We start from the raw sequence: 16760 nt of genomic DNA on the forward strand, positions 1-16760 counted from the left end.
AGAAAGTAATGTCCTGTAAAGGGTTAATGTGTACTTGTCACTAGAAAGTAATGTCCTGTAAAGGGTTAATGTGTAATGGTCACTAGAAAGTAAAGGGTTAATGTATAATGGTCACTAGAAAGTAAAGGGTTAATGTGTAATGGTCACTAGAAAGTAATGTCCTGTAAAGGGTTAATGTGTAATGTCACTAGAAAGTAATGTCCTGTAAAGGGTTAATTGTGTAATATGCCATATTATCATGTTAACTAGAGTCACGTGTCTCTGCCTGACTCGTCCATATGACTATCATAACATAACATGGTGTCAGAAGTGGGATCCGAGCCCCCTTTCTCAGTTTGTAGTAAGACCTATTCTCTAACTATAGACAACATGATCTGTATCTACCTATCAGACATGTCCTCTATGTTCCAGAGGACCCATGGAGCCAACGAGTACTTCCTGGAGAAGGATCCAGCCACGGGGATATGTCACTTCTTCTATGACAGCGCCCCTAGTGGCAGCTATGGTACCATGACCTACCTCTCCAAGGCTGTGGTCACATACCTACAAGACTTCCTGCCACAGTCTACCTGTCTCATGCAATGAGGTATCAGACTGGGTTGGATGTAGAGCACTCTCCCTGGCCTCGCAGGCAGCTATCAAGAGAGTAGTCAAGTAATATATATATAGTGTGGAACAAAATACTACTTCCTAGTTCCAATTCTCCCCAAGTGTACACTCGTTCACTCCCATTTTAAGGATGATTTAAAATCATTGGATTGAATTCTTGAAGTGAATGAGTGCACACTTCAGAGAGAAGGGGGTGAACTAGACTTAGGTAGGAAGTTGGATGGGGATTGACCTATGACCTACGACTAAGATATTCACAACACACACTCTACTCAAAGGAGTTTTATTGCAGCTAATTGATTGATTATAATCAATAATATAGCAGGTTTAAAATTAAATATATAATTAATTATAATTAAATAAATGTTTGTTTTTTATTTTGAGTGTTGGACGACACGCAGTACTAAAATTATTTATAATTTTAACATTTAATATATATGTGTAAATCAGACGGAGTTGTTTAAAACGATCTAATATGATATAATGAGTGTATTTCACCTAACCCTCCTCTATTGTATCAGTCTCACCCTGTGTTGTGGGGTTATAAACCTATCCAGAAGTTACTATGTGATCCTGTGTTGAAGTACTGCAGCTGACTGTACCTTTCATCCCACTGTACAACGACATTTACCTGTCATGTTATCTGAGGTGTGGTTCATCATCACCACTGTATGTGTCACAAATACTGTGCATTTATCCATATGTACCCGGAGCATGTCAGCAATGCCTTCATAGCTGCTAATGTGTATGTTTATCTGTGAAGTAAAATAATGACAATGTGATTATATATATAACATGGTTGAATCAGTCCAACAGTGGTTCATGCCATATTTCAGCCTTTTATAGCCGTAGTCATTCAGTACAACACTGTGTGTTAGACATTAGCATCCCAGCAGGCTTACAGTTGAGACCATAAGGGAAGGGAGAATCTGTTCTGCAGTTAAGGACGACTGAGGCTGAAACAGTTCTGTTTTTGTGTCTAACTTTATTTTATATATTTAAAAAGAGACAATAAATATAGTGGATACATAGAAATAATGTATTTTTAACAAAGTACTATGACTGTTTATGTAACAGACTAAAGTACAATTAATACTGTCACTTTTAATCAAAAAATTACATTTGATATTCCTATGGACATGACCATGTTATAAGTCTGCAGTTGAGGACATTTTGACACATGGACCAAGTTGAGGACATTTTGAAGGGGATCAATTCTACTAATCAATTATCACAGTGTCTGCCACCATGTTTTCCTTATGTTTTTACTCATTCATTCCCACTACCTTGTAAAACAACATGTAATCATTTGAGGGAAATATATTGAAATGCCGTCAATTAAATCCCTAAACTAATAACGTGTTCTTCTGGTTTCTCTTCAGCTATAATGTCTGTAATATGCAGTCCAAGCCTCTATTCAATGTTACAGATATGTTCTGGATGTGACAATAATATTTTAATAGTTTTTATACTGTTCTCAGTAATGATTTGACAAAAAATACATCTAAGGCCTGACAAAATGTAGATTCAATTGTAGAAGTCATTGTTCAAGGGCCGAACAGAGGGATGGTGTAGAAGCAATGGAATAAATGATATTTAAAGGGTCTCCACACGATCTCTGCTACACATTACTCTGCTGTTCTTTCCTTGGCTGACACTTCTTCCTACTGTAGGGGGAGAGGCGGTGAGAGGCAGGACAGGAACACTGGTGACTTCCTTTATGGTTCAGGCACAGGTGAGAGCAGCCACCATTCTTACGGCTGCACTCGTTGATATCTGTTGATGAAACAGGGCAAAGGCCTGGTCAGGGAAATATCATCGGAAGTGATTTGTGATCGTAGATTTGTCAAAGACTTCCGTTTTGATCAATTTATGTCGTGTGGGTGTGTGTGTGTGTGTGTGTGTGTGTGTGTGTGTGTGTGTGTGTGTGTGTGTGTGTGTGTGTGTGTGTGTGTGTGTGTGTGTGTGTGTGTGTGTGTGTGTGTGTGTGTGTGTGTGTGTGTGTGTGTGTGTGTGTGTGTGTGTGTGTGTGTGTGTGTGTGTGTGTGTGTGTGTTAGTGTGTGTGTGTGTGTGTGTGTGTGTGTGTGTGTGTGTGTGTGTGTGTGTTAGTGTGCGTGTTAGTATGGATGTGTATTCATCTCACCTCTGCAGTGGTGTCTGTCTGAGGACAGTTTGTAGCCTCTGGGACAGATACAGCGGTGGGAGCCAGGCAGGTTCACACACTTCCACTGACACCTGTGTCCAGGTACACTGACCTCTGGCTCCTCACATTCATTGATGTCTGTAAAAGGATCAGTGTCATTCCAGCAGTTGAAGACAACCTGATTGCCATACGCATTCTGTTTGCTGAATGACATTGTTGTATCTATTTTCTATTGATTCCACTAAGCTACGTGGAATTGTTTTAAGAATGTCATTACCAAGGATCATTTAGTTATTTTATTTTTGAATTTTAAGACCACTTGAAGTATAAAATATATACAGTACCAGTCAAAAGTTTGGACATACCTCCTCATTCCAGGGTTTTTCTTTATTTTTTACTATTTTCTACATTGTACAATAATAGTGGAGACATCAAAACTATGAAATAACAATGGAATCATGAGCTAAACAAAAAAGTGTTAAACAAATAAAAAATATATTTTATATTTCAGATTCTTCATAGTTGCCACCCTTTGCCTTCATGACAGCTTTGCACACACTTGACATTCTCTCAACCAGCTTCATCTGGAATGCTTTTCCAACAGTCTTGAAGGCACACTTAACCAGCATGGCTACCATAGCATTCTGCAGCAATACGCCATCCCATGTGGTTTGGCCTTAGTGGGACAATTACTAACAGGACAATGACCCAAAACTCACCTCCAGGCTGTGTAAGGGCAATTTGACTAAGAAGGAGAGTGATGGAGTGCTGCATCAGATGACCTGGCCTCCACAATCACCCGAACTCAACCCAATTGAGATGGTTTGGGATGAGTTGGACTGCAGAGTGAAGGAAAAGCAGTGCTCAGCATATGTGGGAACTCCTTCAAGACCATTGGAAAAGCATTCTTCATGAAGCTGCTTGAGAGAATGTCAAGAGTGTGCAAAGCTGTCATCAAGGCAAAGGGTGGGTACTTTGAACAATCTAAAATCTAAAATACATTTAGATTTTTTACAACTTTTTTTGGTTACTACATTATTCCATTTGTGTTATTTCATAGTTTTGATGTCTTCACTATTATTCTACAATGTAGAAAATAGTACAAATAAAGAAAAACCCTTGAATGAGGTGTCCAAACTTTTCGCTGGTATTGTATACTTCCATAAATTTTTTAAACTGGTACTAGGGACCCTTCATAAGAGTCTTGTGAGCGTTGTAGATCAAAATACGTGTTTGTGAGAGTCTGACCTTTCCACAGAGGGGTCATATTAGTGTGTAGCCCAAACAGTTTGGATGCGACAGACAGAAGTTGGCAGATCGTCTGTACCAACTTCAGAAGTGTCCCAAGATGCAAAAGGGAGAGCAAAAGGGAGAACCCCATCATGTTCTTGAGTCTAATCTTTCCATAGAGATGTTCGGACGCTACAGACAATATATATATATATATATATATATATTTTTTTTTTTCACCCCCAATTTCGTGGTATCCAATTGTTAGTAGCTACTATCTACAACTCCCGTACGGGCTCGGGAGAGACGAAGGCCGGTTGCGACAGAGCCTGGGCACGAACCCAGAGTCTCTGGTGGCACAGCTGGCGCTGCAGTACAGCGCCCTTAACCACTGCGCCACCCGGGAGGCCCTACAGACAATATTTTGAGAGAGTGATTTTCGGGATGCCTCATGGCCTGACAAACACCGCTCTAGCTCTGTCACCTTTCACCGCAGAAGTGTGACATCGGCTGATGTGGTGCATTGAGATGTCTCTAGCATAAATTGATGGATTTTTAATGGGAGGATTATGCTAATTAGATTTACGCGAGGGTAATTAAGAGAGAGAGATGTTCCACTAGTCTAATTAAAAATTCTGGCATTCTATTCATTTCTGCTAAACCTACGGCATCCCAGTGTCTCCTACCTACACACTCCTTTCTGGACAGGTTTCCTCCAGGTATCGGGGTTGACGGTTGTTTTCTGTACCCTGTGGGACACTCAGCCACACAGGCCCTTCCGTCCCCAGCCAGGGTGTGTCCGTAGGGGCAAGAGCAGCGGAACGAGCCGAAGGTGTTGACGCAGGTCTGCTGGCAGCGCTGTTGCTGCTGGCCCTCCACACACTCATCCACATCTGCACCGAGGACACACACACACAGGTATGTGTTTAAAACACACGTTCGTGCGTACGCACAGGAACACACACAATTAGGAAAGTGGCCTGTCTGATGCTGATGTCACAAAGGCCCCGAGATGAAAGAGTAGAGCAGCTCTGTCTCGCTTTGATTCTCTCTGTCTCGCTCTGGCACACCTCATTACCATGGAGACCAGGCATGCACCGTTGGCTTTCATGAAACGACAAAGGTGATGTGTGACGATGGCCTTTTGTTTTGATCGTGTCCGTGTTCAGCGTTCTGCTGCGACAACAGTATGTGTTCGCTAACATCCACCTCTTCTGTTTCACTGATTGGATCGGCAGCCCTGGTCTCAGTGGGCTGGTTTCAATATGACAAATACAGAGACTAACAGACTGGGTTGAAAAACATCTGCTTTATAGAGGAAGCTGCAGTGTGTGGAAAACAACTCAGGAAGATATATCAACTACTGTACCTGCTAGTTGAGCTCCTGCTCTTTCCCAGGAGAGCTGTGTGTGTGTGTGTGTGTGTGTGTGTATGTAGATGTGTGTGTGTGTAGATGTGTAGGTGTGTGTGTAGATGTGTAGGTGTGTGTGTGTGTGTAGATGTGTAGGTGTGTGTGTGTAGATGTGTAGGTGTGTGTGTGTAGATGTGTAGGTGTGTGTGTGTGTGTATGTAGATGTGTGTGTGTGTGTAGATGTGTAGGTGTGTGTGTAGATGTGTAGGTGTGTGTGTGTGTAGATGTATAGGTGTGTGTGTGTGTGTGTGTTTACACCACCACTGTCCTATAGGAATGTGTAAATGAATATTTATCTCTGCTGTATGGTATGCCTGACTGAGTCAGACAGATTATATATAGCATGTTGTGCTAGTCAACTCTGTCTACAGGAGAAAACCACCTGTTCATTCAACCACCTGTCTATAGACAGTGAATCATGGTAGTGCTTTATTCTGAGACGCAAATGATGGGTTACTACCTGGAAATAAACTGTTGAGGGAAAATAGAAAGAGTGAGAAAGTATTTACTCAACTGATAAACACTTTTTTTTTAACAGAAGCCAATTTCAACCTTTTAAGGTGGATAATTTGACCCAAGTTATTGACTCGACACCCAAAACCAAATGTCCAGCTGTCACAAGAGACTACTTTGTAGGTGCACCGTGGAACAGAGATCATAAAACATATATTAACGGGGTCTTTCCTCAGGCTGTAGCTTGTTCCTCTGCAGTGCTGCCTTGTGATCAGAGTGTTAAAGATGTTTTGGATCAAGAATGTATAGCTCTAAATGGAGGATTCTCAGGCTGTAAAAACATCATTGAATTTAGAGGGCATCGTGATCACATTGTAGACCCTGTTGGTGCAGACACTACAGCTGTTCTTTATGGAGGAAGACTGTGGAGGAAGACATCTTGGCTAGTCAGAGACTGTGGACAGAAGACATCTTGGCTAGTCAGAGACTGTGGACAGAAGACATCTTGGCTAGTCAGAGACTGTGGACAGAAGACATCTTGGCTAGTCAGAGACTGTGGACAGAAGACATCTTGGCTAGTCAGAGACTGTGGACAGAAGACATCTTGGCTAGTCAGAGACTGTGGAGGAAGACATCTTGGCTAGTCAGAGACTGGAGGAAGACATCTTGGCTAGTCAGAGACTGTGGAGGAAGACATCTTGGCTAGTCAGAGACTGGAGGAAGACATCTTGGCTAGTCAGAGACTGTGGAGGAAGACATCTTGGGTAGTCAAGGCAACAAAAACAAGACATTTGATCTCCCCCAACAAGGAAGAGCACAAACACAACACTGACTAGGGGTTTTGGGCTCATAAAGTGAACTACTTATTTCTACCACAAAGCATGGTACATGTGTAGTAGCTCTTGCACCAGTTGTTTCAGTGAAACACGTTCCTTGAGTACTTGCTATGGCTTTAGCGCAATGGGCGAACACGGTCTGGTGTCGCACAGGAGACCCTGGGTTCAAACACACGTCTCTCGTCTCGGTCGATTGTTTGACTGACCTCTACAGGTACGGTGATCCTCTAACAGGATGAAGCCTGGTCTGCAGTGACACTGAGCTTGTTCCTGGTTCACACTACACAGCTGGGAACAGCCTCCGTTGTTCAGGGCGCAGGGGGTCACTTCTAGGGTTAGAGGTCAGAGGTTAGAGATGGGAGAGTCAGTATCTCATGTCTGTATAACATTTTGTTTGTGTATATCCTGTCTGTATATCCTGTCTGTCTGTATGGTCTGTCTGTATATCCTGTCTGTATATCCTGTCTGTATGGTCTGTCTGTATATTCTGTTTATTGTCTGGTAACATTTCACCAGATCAAATGTTTGGTACATGTAAATGTGCTTGGTGATTAAAGGTGATTGGGACTCTGTATAGGACTATAGCAGGTGTGCAGGCTGTATGTGTTATGATAGGGCTGGAATAAAGTCCCTGCAGGAGGGTGACTCTCCAGGAGTAGGGCTGGAATAAAGACCCTGCAGGAGGGTGACTCTCCAGGAGTAGGGCTGGAATAAAGACCCTGCAGGAGGGTTACTCTCCAGGAGTAGGGCTGGAATAAAGACCCTGCAGGAGGGTTACTCTCCAGGAGTAGGGCTAGAATAAAGACCCTGGAGGAGGGTTACTCTCCAGGAGTAGGGCTGGAATAAAGACCCTGGAGGAGGGTTACTCTCCAGGAGTAGGGCTGGAATAAAGACCCTGGAGGAGGGTGACTCTCCAGGAGTAGGGCTGGAATAAAGACCCTGGAGGAGGGTGACTCTCCAGGAGTAGGGCTGGAATAAAGACCCTGCAGGAGGGTAGTTCTCTAGGAGTAGGGCTGGAATAAAGACCCTGCAGGAGGGTGACTCTCAGGAGTAGGGCTGGAATAAAGACCCTGGAGGAGGGTGACTCTCCAGGAGTAGGGCTGGAATAAAGACCCTGGAGGAGGGTTACTCCTCAGGAGTAGGGCTGGAATAAAGACCCTGGAGGAGGGTGACTCTCAGGAGTAGGGCTGGAATAAAGACCCTGCAGGAGGGTAGTTCTCTAGGAATAGGGCTGGAATAAAGACCCTGGAGGAGGGTGACTCTCAGGAGTAGGGCTGGAATAAAGACCCTGCAGGAGGGTAGTTCTCTAGGAGTAGGGCTGGAATAAAGACCCTGCAGGAGGGTGACTCTCAGGAGTAGGGCTGGAATAAAGACCCTGGAGGAGGGTGACTCTCCAGGAGTAGGGCTGGAATAAAGACCCTGCAGGAGGGTAGTTCTCCAGGAGTAGGGCTGGAATAAAGACCCTGCAGGAGGGTAGTTCTCTAGGAGTAGGGCTGGAATAAAGACCCTGCAGGAGGGTAACTCTCAGGAGTAGGGCTGGAATAAAGACCTTGGAGGAGGGTGACTCTCCAGGAGTAGGGCTGGAATAAAGACCCTGGAGGAGGGTGACTCTCCAGGAGTAGGGCTGGAATAAAGACCCTGCAGGAGGGTGACTCTCCAGGAGTAGGGCTGGAATAAAGACCTTGCAGGAGGGTGACTCTCCAGGAGTAGGGCTGGAATAAAGACCCTGCAGGAGGGTAGTTCTCCAGGAGTAGGGCTGGAATAAAGACCCTGCAGGAGGGTTACTCTCCAGGAGTAGGGCTGGAATAAAGACCCTGGAGGAGGGTGACTCTCCAGGAGTAGTGTTGGCCACTCCTGCATTTAGACTTTACCTTCACTGACCCCCAGCAATTTAAAACAGGACTGTCTTCCAACAGACACAGCTGGTCCCAATCCACTCCCTACCCATCAAAGAGTTAGTTCCAAGAGGAAGGGGAAAGAAGTGAATTGGGACCGGCTGCCACAGTCTACCAAGCACAGCACTGACTTCCTGGTCAGTCACTCAGTTAGTCAGTTAGTGAGAGATGATGCGTGTAACAGATATTCTGATGTCACTGAGGTAATAATGTAGAAAACAGAGAGAGCTGCACATGTCTCCTTTCATTACCTCTTTCTCTCCTAACACATCTATGCACATCATCTATACTTATCTCCACACACATCATCTATCCACATCTCCACACCTCATCTCCACACAATCTATACACATCATCTCCACACATCATCTCTACACATCGTCTCGACACCTCATCGATACACATCATCTCCACACCATCTAGACACCTCATCTCCACACATAATCTATACACCTCATCTCCATACCTCATCTCCATACCTCATCTCCACACATAATCTAGACACCTCATCTCCACACCTCATCTCCACACATCATCTCCACACATCATCTCTACACATCGTCTAGACACCTCATCTCCACACATAATCTATACACATCATCTATACACCTCATCTCCACACATGATGTGTATAGATTGTGTGTGGAGATGATGTGTAGAGATGTGTGGAGATGATGTGTGGAGATGATGTGTATCGATGAGGTGTCGAGACGATGTGTATAGATTATGTGTACAGATGATGTGTGGAGAGAGATGAGGTGTCTAGATGGTGTAGAGATGATGTGTATATATGATGTGTGTGGAGATGTGTATAGATGATGTGTATAGATGATGTGTGTGGAGATGTGTATAGATGATGTGTATAGATGATGTGTGTGGTAATGTGTATAGATGATGTGTATAGATGATGTGTGTGGAGATGATTTGTGGAGATGTGTATAGATGGCGTGATTAGATTATGTGTATAAATGATGTGTGGAGAAGAGGTGTGGAGATGATGTGTGGAGATGATGTGTATAGATGATGTGTATCATTATATACTTCATCTATTTACATAATCTATACACATCATCTCCACACATAATCTATACACATCATCTCCACACAATCTATACACATCATGTGTGGAGATTATGTGTATAGATGATGTGTGGAGATGATGTGTAGAGATGATGTGTGGAGATGATGTGTAGAGATGATGTGTAGAGATGATGTGTAGAGATGAGGTGGAGATGATGTGTAGAGATGATGTGTGGAGATGATGTGTATAGATGATGTGTATAGATGATGTGTATAGATGATGTGTATAGATTATGTAAATAGATGAAGTATATAATGATACACATCATCTCTACACATCATCTCCACCTCATCTCTACACATCATCTCCACACATCATCTATACACGTCTACACATCATCTCCCCACATCATCTCTACACATCATCTCTACACAGCAACTAACAGGGTTAAGTACAGGGACCCTTAACTTCTCACCTGCCCAAACACAGAGGACACAGTCGATGAGGTGAACACGGCAACATACGTCCTGAACAAAGCTTCTATGGCCTTTCTGTAGCTCTTCAGTTTGGTAGTACAGAATCTGTAGAGAGGCATCACAATGGGGCATGATAGAGCAGTGACTTACCCAAGCAGACCGGGGTGAGACCACTCCACCGTCCAGCCTGCAGACAGTAGCTGTGGATATCCCCGTGGGCCAGGGTGTACCCTGCATAGCAGGCGTACTGGATGTAGTGTTTGTAGTCCCGGGGACCGGGGTTGTCTACCGGACGGAAGTAAAAGGTGCCATGAGCTGGCAGGGGAGGGTAAGGGCACAGCGGACGCCTGTTTAGGGTCACAGGCCTGGGCAGCTCCTCTGTGTTTGTAGCACCCTTAATAAGATGCTGGTCTGACCTGTTTAAAGAGAGATACGATGAGGTCCCATTGTGTCCAGACGTCTCACCATCATCGCCGGACAATGGCGACGACGACGTCTCGTTCGCCTCACTGTGATGACTGTCACTTGTGTCGGTTTCATTGTCCTGTGAGGACCCGTTTGATGCCCGATCCGGAGAGGTCACGTTGCGTCGATGAGTTTCACCACCATCATCATCATCAGAGTTGATGAAGCTTGTGGAGCTGGTCTCAGTGGGTCTCTGAGGATGGGGCTCCTGTGTGTCTGTGCTGCTCACATCTGCTGGCTCCGTAACTCCCTGGCCAGGCTCCAACTGGGTGGCCCCTGTCAGCACCTCCTTCCTGGGTAATGAATCCTCCTGCATAGCCTGGGCTATAGAGGTCCCCTGGTGCCAATACCCTTCAGCGACCGGCAGGCTGGATGTGGAAGTAATGGTCTCTGTAGTAGCAGAGGAGGATGTGGAGGCCTGAGGTCTAGTGGGATTCTCAGGGGCCCCTTCTCTGTCTGTTAGATCCCTGGTGTCTTTCAAATTCTCCTCCACATGGTGAGCTTTGGGGCTGCGGTCTATGGAGTGTGGGTCTTTTAGGTGGGTGTGGGGGTCTTTAGGTGGTGCGTTGGCCAGCAACACGGGCTTGGAGGCGGTGTTAGCGATGGTATTGTAGTGAAGCTGTAGGTGGTTCTTCAGAGCAGACAGCACGGCAAGGTTCTGGCTCTGGATCCTGGGCATCGGGACGGTGGGATCCTTCTGCTTCCATGACCTCATCATATCAGACTCTAGGAGGGAGAGGCACAGAGGAGGATCAGGAGACATCGTCAGACTTTAGGAGGGGAGAGGCACAGAGGAGGATCAATACCAGGAGACATCATCAGACTCTAGGAGGGGAGAGGCACAGAGGAGGATCAGGAGACATCATCAGACTCTAGGAGGGAGAGGCACAGAGGAGGATCAGGAGACATCGTCAGACTCTAGGTGGGGAGAGGCACAGAGGAGGATCAGGAGACATCGTCAGACTCTAAGAGGGGAGAGGCACAGAGGAGGATCAATACCAGGAGACATCGTCAGACTCTAGGAGGGGAGAGGCACAGAGGAGGATCAGGAGACATCGTCAGACTCTAAGAGGGGAGAGGCACAGAGGAGGATCAGGAGACATCGTCAGACTCTAGGAGGGAGAGGCACAGAGGAGGATCAGGAGACATCGTCAGACTCTAGGAGGGAGAGGCACAGAGGAGGATCAATACCAGGAGACATCATCAGACTCTAGGAGGGGAGAGGCACAGAGGAGGATCAATACCAGGAGACATCATCAGACTCTAGGAGGGAGAGGCACAGAGGAGGATCAGGAGACATCATCAGACTCTAGGAGGGAGAGGCACAGAGGAGGATCAATACCAGGAGACATCATCAGACTCTAGGAGGGGAGAGGCACAGAGGAGGATCAATACCAGGAGACATCATCAGGCTCTAGGAGGGGAGAGGCACAGAGGAGGATCAATACCAGGAGACATCATCAGACTCTAGGAGGGAGAGGCACTGAGGAGGATCAATACCAGGAGACATCATCAGACTCTAGGAGGGGAGAGGCACAGAGGAGGATCAATACCAGGAGACATCATCAGGCTCTAGGAGGGGAGAGGCACAGAGGAGGATCAATACCAGGAGACATCATCAGACTCTAGGAGGGAGAGGCACAGAGGAGGATCAATACCAGGAGACATCATCAGACTCTAGGAGGGGAGAGGCACAGAGGAGGATCAGGAGACTTCATCAGACTCTAGGAGGGAGAGGCACAGAGGAGGATCAATACCAGGAGACATCATCAGACTCTAGGAGGGGAGAGGCACAGAGGAGGATCAATACCAGGAGACATCATCAATCGGTGCCTTCGTTTAAAGCAGGGAAAATCAGATTACAGGGTATGTTTTAGTCCACATGAAGGAGGTAGCCTACTGTAGAATACCATGCTGATAGTAATCTACAGCTGTCTCCCGCTCAGGCCTCACACTGAAAAGAGAGAGGTGGAGGGCCACGGTGGACGCTCACCAAGGGGCCAAAGAGGACTAAGTCAGTAAGTCAAGTCTCTCACCCTTGCAGACAGGCTTGGTGCCATTCCAGTTCTGGCCCTTGCAGTAGAGCAGTGAGTGTCCATAGAGCCTGTAGCCAGCATCACAGCTGAAGAGAGCCCAGGCCCCGTCCTCTGTCACACTGGTAACCCCCTGCAGGAGATCCCCTGGGCTGGGACACCCAGAGGCTGGAATAAACACACAGGAGATTCAACACAGATTAGAAGAGAAAGAGAGAAAGAAAGAGAGAGAGAAATCCAATTTTGATCAACTCCCATATCTACTGGGTGAAATTCCACAGTGTGCCATCACAGCAGCAAGATTTGTGACCTGTTGCCACAAGAAAAGGGCAACTAGTGAAGAACAAACACCATTGTAAATACAACCTATATTTATTTATTTTCCCTTTTGTATTTTAACTATTTGCACATCATTACAACACTGTATATAAACATAATACGTAATATTTACTGTTCACTTTTTGTTCATTTCACTTGCTTTAGCAATGCAAACACATATTTCCCATGCCAATAAAGCCCCTTGAATTGAGAGAGAGAGAGAGAAAGAGAGCGAGAGAGAGAGAGAGAGAGAGAGAGAGAGACAGAGAGAGAGAGAGACAGAGAGAGAGAGAGAGAGAGAGACAGAGAAAGAGAGAGAGAGACAGAGAGAGAGAGAGACAGAGAGAGAGAGAGACAGAGAGAGACAGAGAGAGAGAGAGAGAGAGAGAGAGAGAGAGAGAGAGACAGAGAGAGAGAGAGAGAGACTTAACAGCTCAACTCGTACATTTCCTCAGTGAAAACAATGTACTGAGCAAATGTCAAATTGGCTTTTTACCAAATTACCAGACCGCGACAGACCACGTATTCACCCTGCACACCCTAATTGATTTAAAAAAAGCCTTTGACTCAATTTGGCATGAGGGTCTGCTATACAAAGTGATGGAAAGTGGTGTTGGGGGTAAAACATACGACATTACAAACAACAAGTGTGCAGTTAAAATTGGCAAAAAACACACACATTTCTTTCCACAAGGCTGTGGGGTGAGACAGGGATGCAGCTTAAGCCCCACCCTCTTCAACATATATATCAACGAATTGGTGCGGGCACTAGAACAGTCTGCAGAACCCGGCCTCACCCTACTAGAATCTGAAGTCAAATGTCTATTGATGATCTGGTGCTTCTGTCCCCAACAAAGGAGGGCCTACAGCAGCACCTAGATCTGTCCCCAACCAAGGAGGGCCTACAGCAGCACCTAGATCTGTCCCCAACCAAGGAGGGCCTACAGCAGCACCTAGATCTGTCCCCAACCAAGGAGGGCCTACAGCAGAACCTAGATCTGTCCCCAACCAAGGAGGGCCTACAGCAGCACCTAGATCTGTCCCCAACCAAGGAGGGCCTACAGCAGCACCTAGATCTGTCCCCAACCAAGGAGGGCCTACAGCAGCACCTAGATCTGTCCCCAACCAAGGAGGGCCTACAGCAGCACCTAGATCTGTCCCCAACCAAGGAGGGCCTACAGCAGCACCTAGATCTGTCCCCAACCAAGGAGGGTCTACAGCAGCACCTAGATCTGTCCCCAACCAAGGAGGGCCTACAGCAGCACCTAGATCTGTCCCCAACCAAGGAGGGCCTACAGCAGCACCTAGATCTTCTGCACAGATTCTGTCAGACCTGGGCCCTGTCAGACCTGGGCCCTGTCAGACCTGGGCCCTGTCAGACCTGGGCCCTGACAGACCTGGGCCCTGACAGACCTGGGCCCTGACAGACCTGGGCCCTGACAGACCTGGGCCCTGACAGTAAATCTCAGTAAGACAAAAAATGTGGTGTTCCAAAGAAGGTCCAGTTTCCAGGACCACAAATACAAATTCCATCTAGACACCATTGCCCTAGAGCACACAAGAAACTATACATACCCTGGCCCTAAACATCAGGACCACAGGTCACTTCCACAAAGCTGTGAACGATCTGAGAGACAAGGCAAGAAGGGCATTCTATGCCATCAAAAGGAACATAAAATTCAACATACCAATTAGGATCTGCCTAAAAATACTTGAATCAGTCATAGAGCCCATTGCCCTTTATGGTTGTGAGGTCTGGGGTCCGCTCACCAACCAAGAATTCACAAAATGGGACAAACACCAAATTGAGACTCTGCATGCAGAATTCTGCAAAAATATCCTCCGTGTACAACGTAAAACAGGACAGCAGCACAATTAGACCCAAGCAAATCATGAGAAAACAAAAATATCATTACTTGACACATTGGAAAGAATTCACAAATAAACAGAGCCAACTAGAATGCTATTTGGCCCTAAACAGAGAGTACACAGTGGCAGAATACCTGACCACTGTGACTGACCCAAACGTAAGAAAAGATTTGACTACGTACAGACTCAGTGAGCATAGCCTTGCTATTGAGAAATTGAGAGAGAGACGTGTAACTTGAAATACATGTATCAAACTCAAGTCACTTACCAACACACACGGGAGGTTCCCTGGTCCATTGTCCAGACACACAGCTGTTGGTTCTATATCCATGGATCTTATAGCCAGGGTTACAGGTGAACGCCACATACAGCCCGCTGTAACGGAAGAATGTTCTACCGTTCTCCACGTGTCTGAAACTACTGCATTCCTCACCCAATGACCCTGGAGACAGAACAGAGATCAACATAAAGACAGTCTGATGCCATGAGGAGTTCCCATTGATCTCAAAAGTCCTTTTTTACCAAACAAACAGAAATAAGAGATCCAATAGATGAAATCCAAACCAGTAGACAGACTGACTGACCTGGAGGGAGGGTCAATAGCAGAGCGACTAGTGTAGAGAGAAGCCCTGTCAGAGCCCCCATGGTCTCTCCCTGCAGCAGACTGAGGTGCTCTACTCTTCTCTCTCTCTCTCCCTTCCTCTCCCTCCTCTTCTCTTCTCTCTCTTTCCCTTCCTCTCCCTCGCTCTACTCCTCTCTCTCTCCCTTCCTCTCCCTCTCTCTTAACTCTTCTCTCCCATCCTCCCTCTCTTTCTGCGTATCTGTGATTCTCTGGCACCGTGTAGTTCTGAGTGTGCGTGTTCGCGTGCATATGTGATCCTTTTTGTGTTGTCCTGTGTGTGTGTTGTCCTGTTTGTGTGTGTGATCCTGAACACCAGACCTGTGGAATGCCTCCGACCCTCCTGAGAGAGGCTGGTCCTGCCATTTGGCCTCCCTCCCTGTCAGTCAGAAGTACGAGGTGTGTTTAACAGTGCTCACACATTGCTTTGTAATTATGGGGCTTCCAATACACACCCACCTCTACATGCATGCACAAACATGTGCATAAACACACACCCACCTCTACATGCATGCACAAACATGTGCATACACACACACACACCTCTACATGCATGCACAAATATGTGCATAAACACACACCCACCTCTACATGCATGCACAAACATGTGCATACACACACACACCAAATACAAATGTGAACCAACCGAGTAAGGAAACAGCCAGTAAAGAGCATTTAAAGCTACGCATCACATTATACAACATAACAGCAACCTTACCGGTTCACTAGTTGATATAGACTAAGGAAGTCTTAGACAAGGCAGCCTCGTCTGAGATAGAACAGCCAATAGGAGCAGGAGTCTATTTCCTGTTTCTGTAGTGAGGCAGCTGGATGTACAGTACACCCCCTTGGACAGGACACTAGTCTATCTCCTGTTTCTGTAGTGAGACAGCTTGATGTACAGTACACCCCTTGGACAGGACACTAGTCTATCGCCTGTTTCTGTAGTGAGACAGCTGGATGTACAGTACACCCCCCCCCCCTAATGAATTATAACCAGATTCTGTTCATGCTTTTATTGACATGATATGCCAGGATCGGCCATCAACTGTTTTTATTGAGAAATGGTAATATACTTCCATGTCAGCATCATGGACTGTCAGCTCTGGTGGACATTCCTGCAGTCAGCATGCCAATTACACGCTCCCTCGAAACTTGTGACATCTGTGTTGTGTGACAAAACTGCACATTTTAAAGTGGCCTTTTATTGCCCCCCCCCCCCCCCCCCCAGCACAAGGTGCACCTGTGTAATGATCATGCTGTTTAATCAGCTTCTTGATATGCCACACCTGTCAGGTGGATGGATTATCTTGGCAAAGGAGAAATGCTCACTAACAGGGATATAAACAAATGTGTAAACAAAATTTGAGAGGAATAAGCT

General features: G+C 46.0%; 2 protein-coding genes across 13 annotated transcripts in view; one reads left to right on the forward strand and one right to left on the reverse strand.

The window, feature by feature from the left end:
• phka2 (phosphorylase kinase, alpha 2 (liver)) overlaps window positions 1-1964 on the forward strand; it is a 63674-nt gene extending 61710 nt beyond the window's left edge. For all 12 annotated transcript variants that reach the window (XR_016488275.1, XR_016488276.1, XM_090207233.1 and 9 more), the window contains one exon: window positions 412-1964. Coding sequence is in view for 10 of the 12 variants with exons in the window: in XM_090207233.1 (XP_090063359.1) it covers window positions 412-585 (174 nt within the window). In the remaining 2 variants the exon portion in view is untranslated. The remainder of the gene's footprint in view (window positions 1-411) is intronic.
• Window positions 1578-15709, reverse strand: LOC110495418 (uncharacterized). Its single transcript, XM_090207246.1, has 8 exons — window positions 15345-15709; window positions 15029-15202; window positions 12577-12741; window positions 10226-11266; window positions 6890-7012; window positions 4670-4876; window positions 2754-2891; window positions 1578-2385 (listed from the first exon to the last, which is right to left on the reverse strand). The coding sequence occupies exons 1-8, from the start codon at window positions 15403-15405 to the stop codon at window positions 2231-2233; spliced, it is 2064 nt and encodes a 687-aa protein (XP_090063372.1). The 5' UTR covers window positions 15406-15709; the 3' UTR covers window positions 1578-2230.
• Between the last annotated feature and the right edge of the window lie 1051 nt (window positions 15710-16760).

The sequence above is a fragment of the Oncorhynchus mykiss genome, chromosome 18 (genome assembly GCF_057628025.1).
Source record: "Oncorhynchus mykiss isolate SJ-2025 chromosome 18, ASM5762802v1, whole genome shotgun sequence".
Taxonomy (NCBI): domain Eukaryota; kingdom Metazoa; phylum Chordata; class Actinopteri; order Salmoniformes; family Salmonidae; genus Oncorhynchus; species Oncorhynchus mykiss.

Bases quoted from the DNA above. Each gene is read 5' to 3' on its own strand.
- LOC110495418 (XM_090207246.1), bottom strand. From the start codon at position 15,405: ATGGGGGCTCTGACAGGGCTTCTCTCTACACTAGTCGCTCTGCTATTG. The intron at 12,742-15,028 runs GTAAGTGACTTG...TGTTTATTCCAG, and splicing joins GGAACCTCCCGTGTGTGTTG to CCTCTGGGTGTCCCAGCCCA. The intron at 7,013-10,225 runs GTAAGTCACTGC...CTCTAACCCTAG, and splicing joins TCTCACCCCGGTCTGCTTGG to AAGTGACCCCCTGCGCCCTG.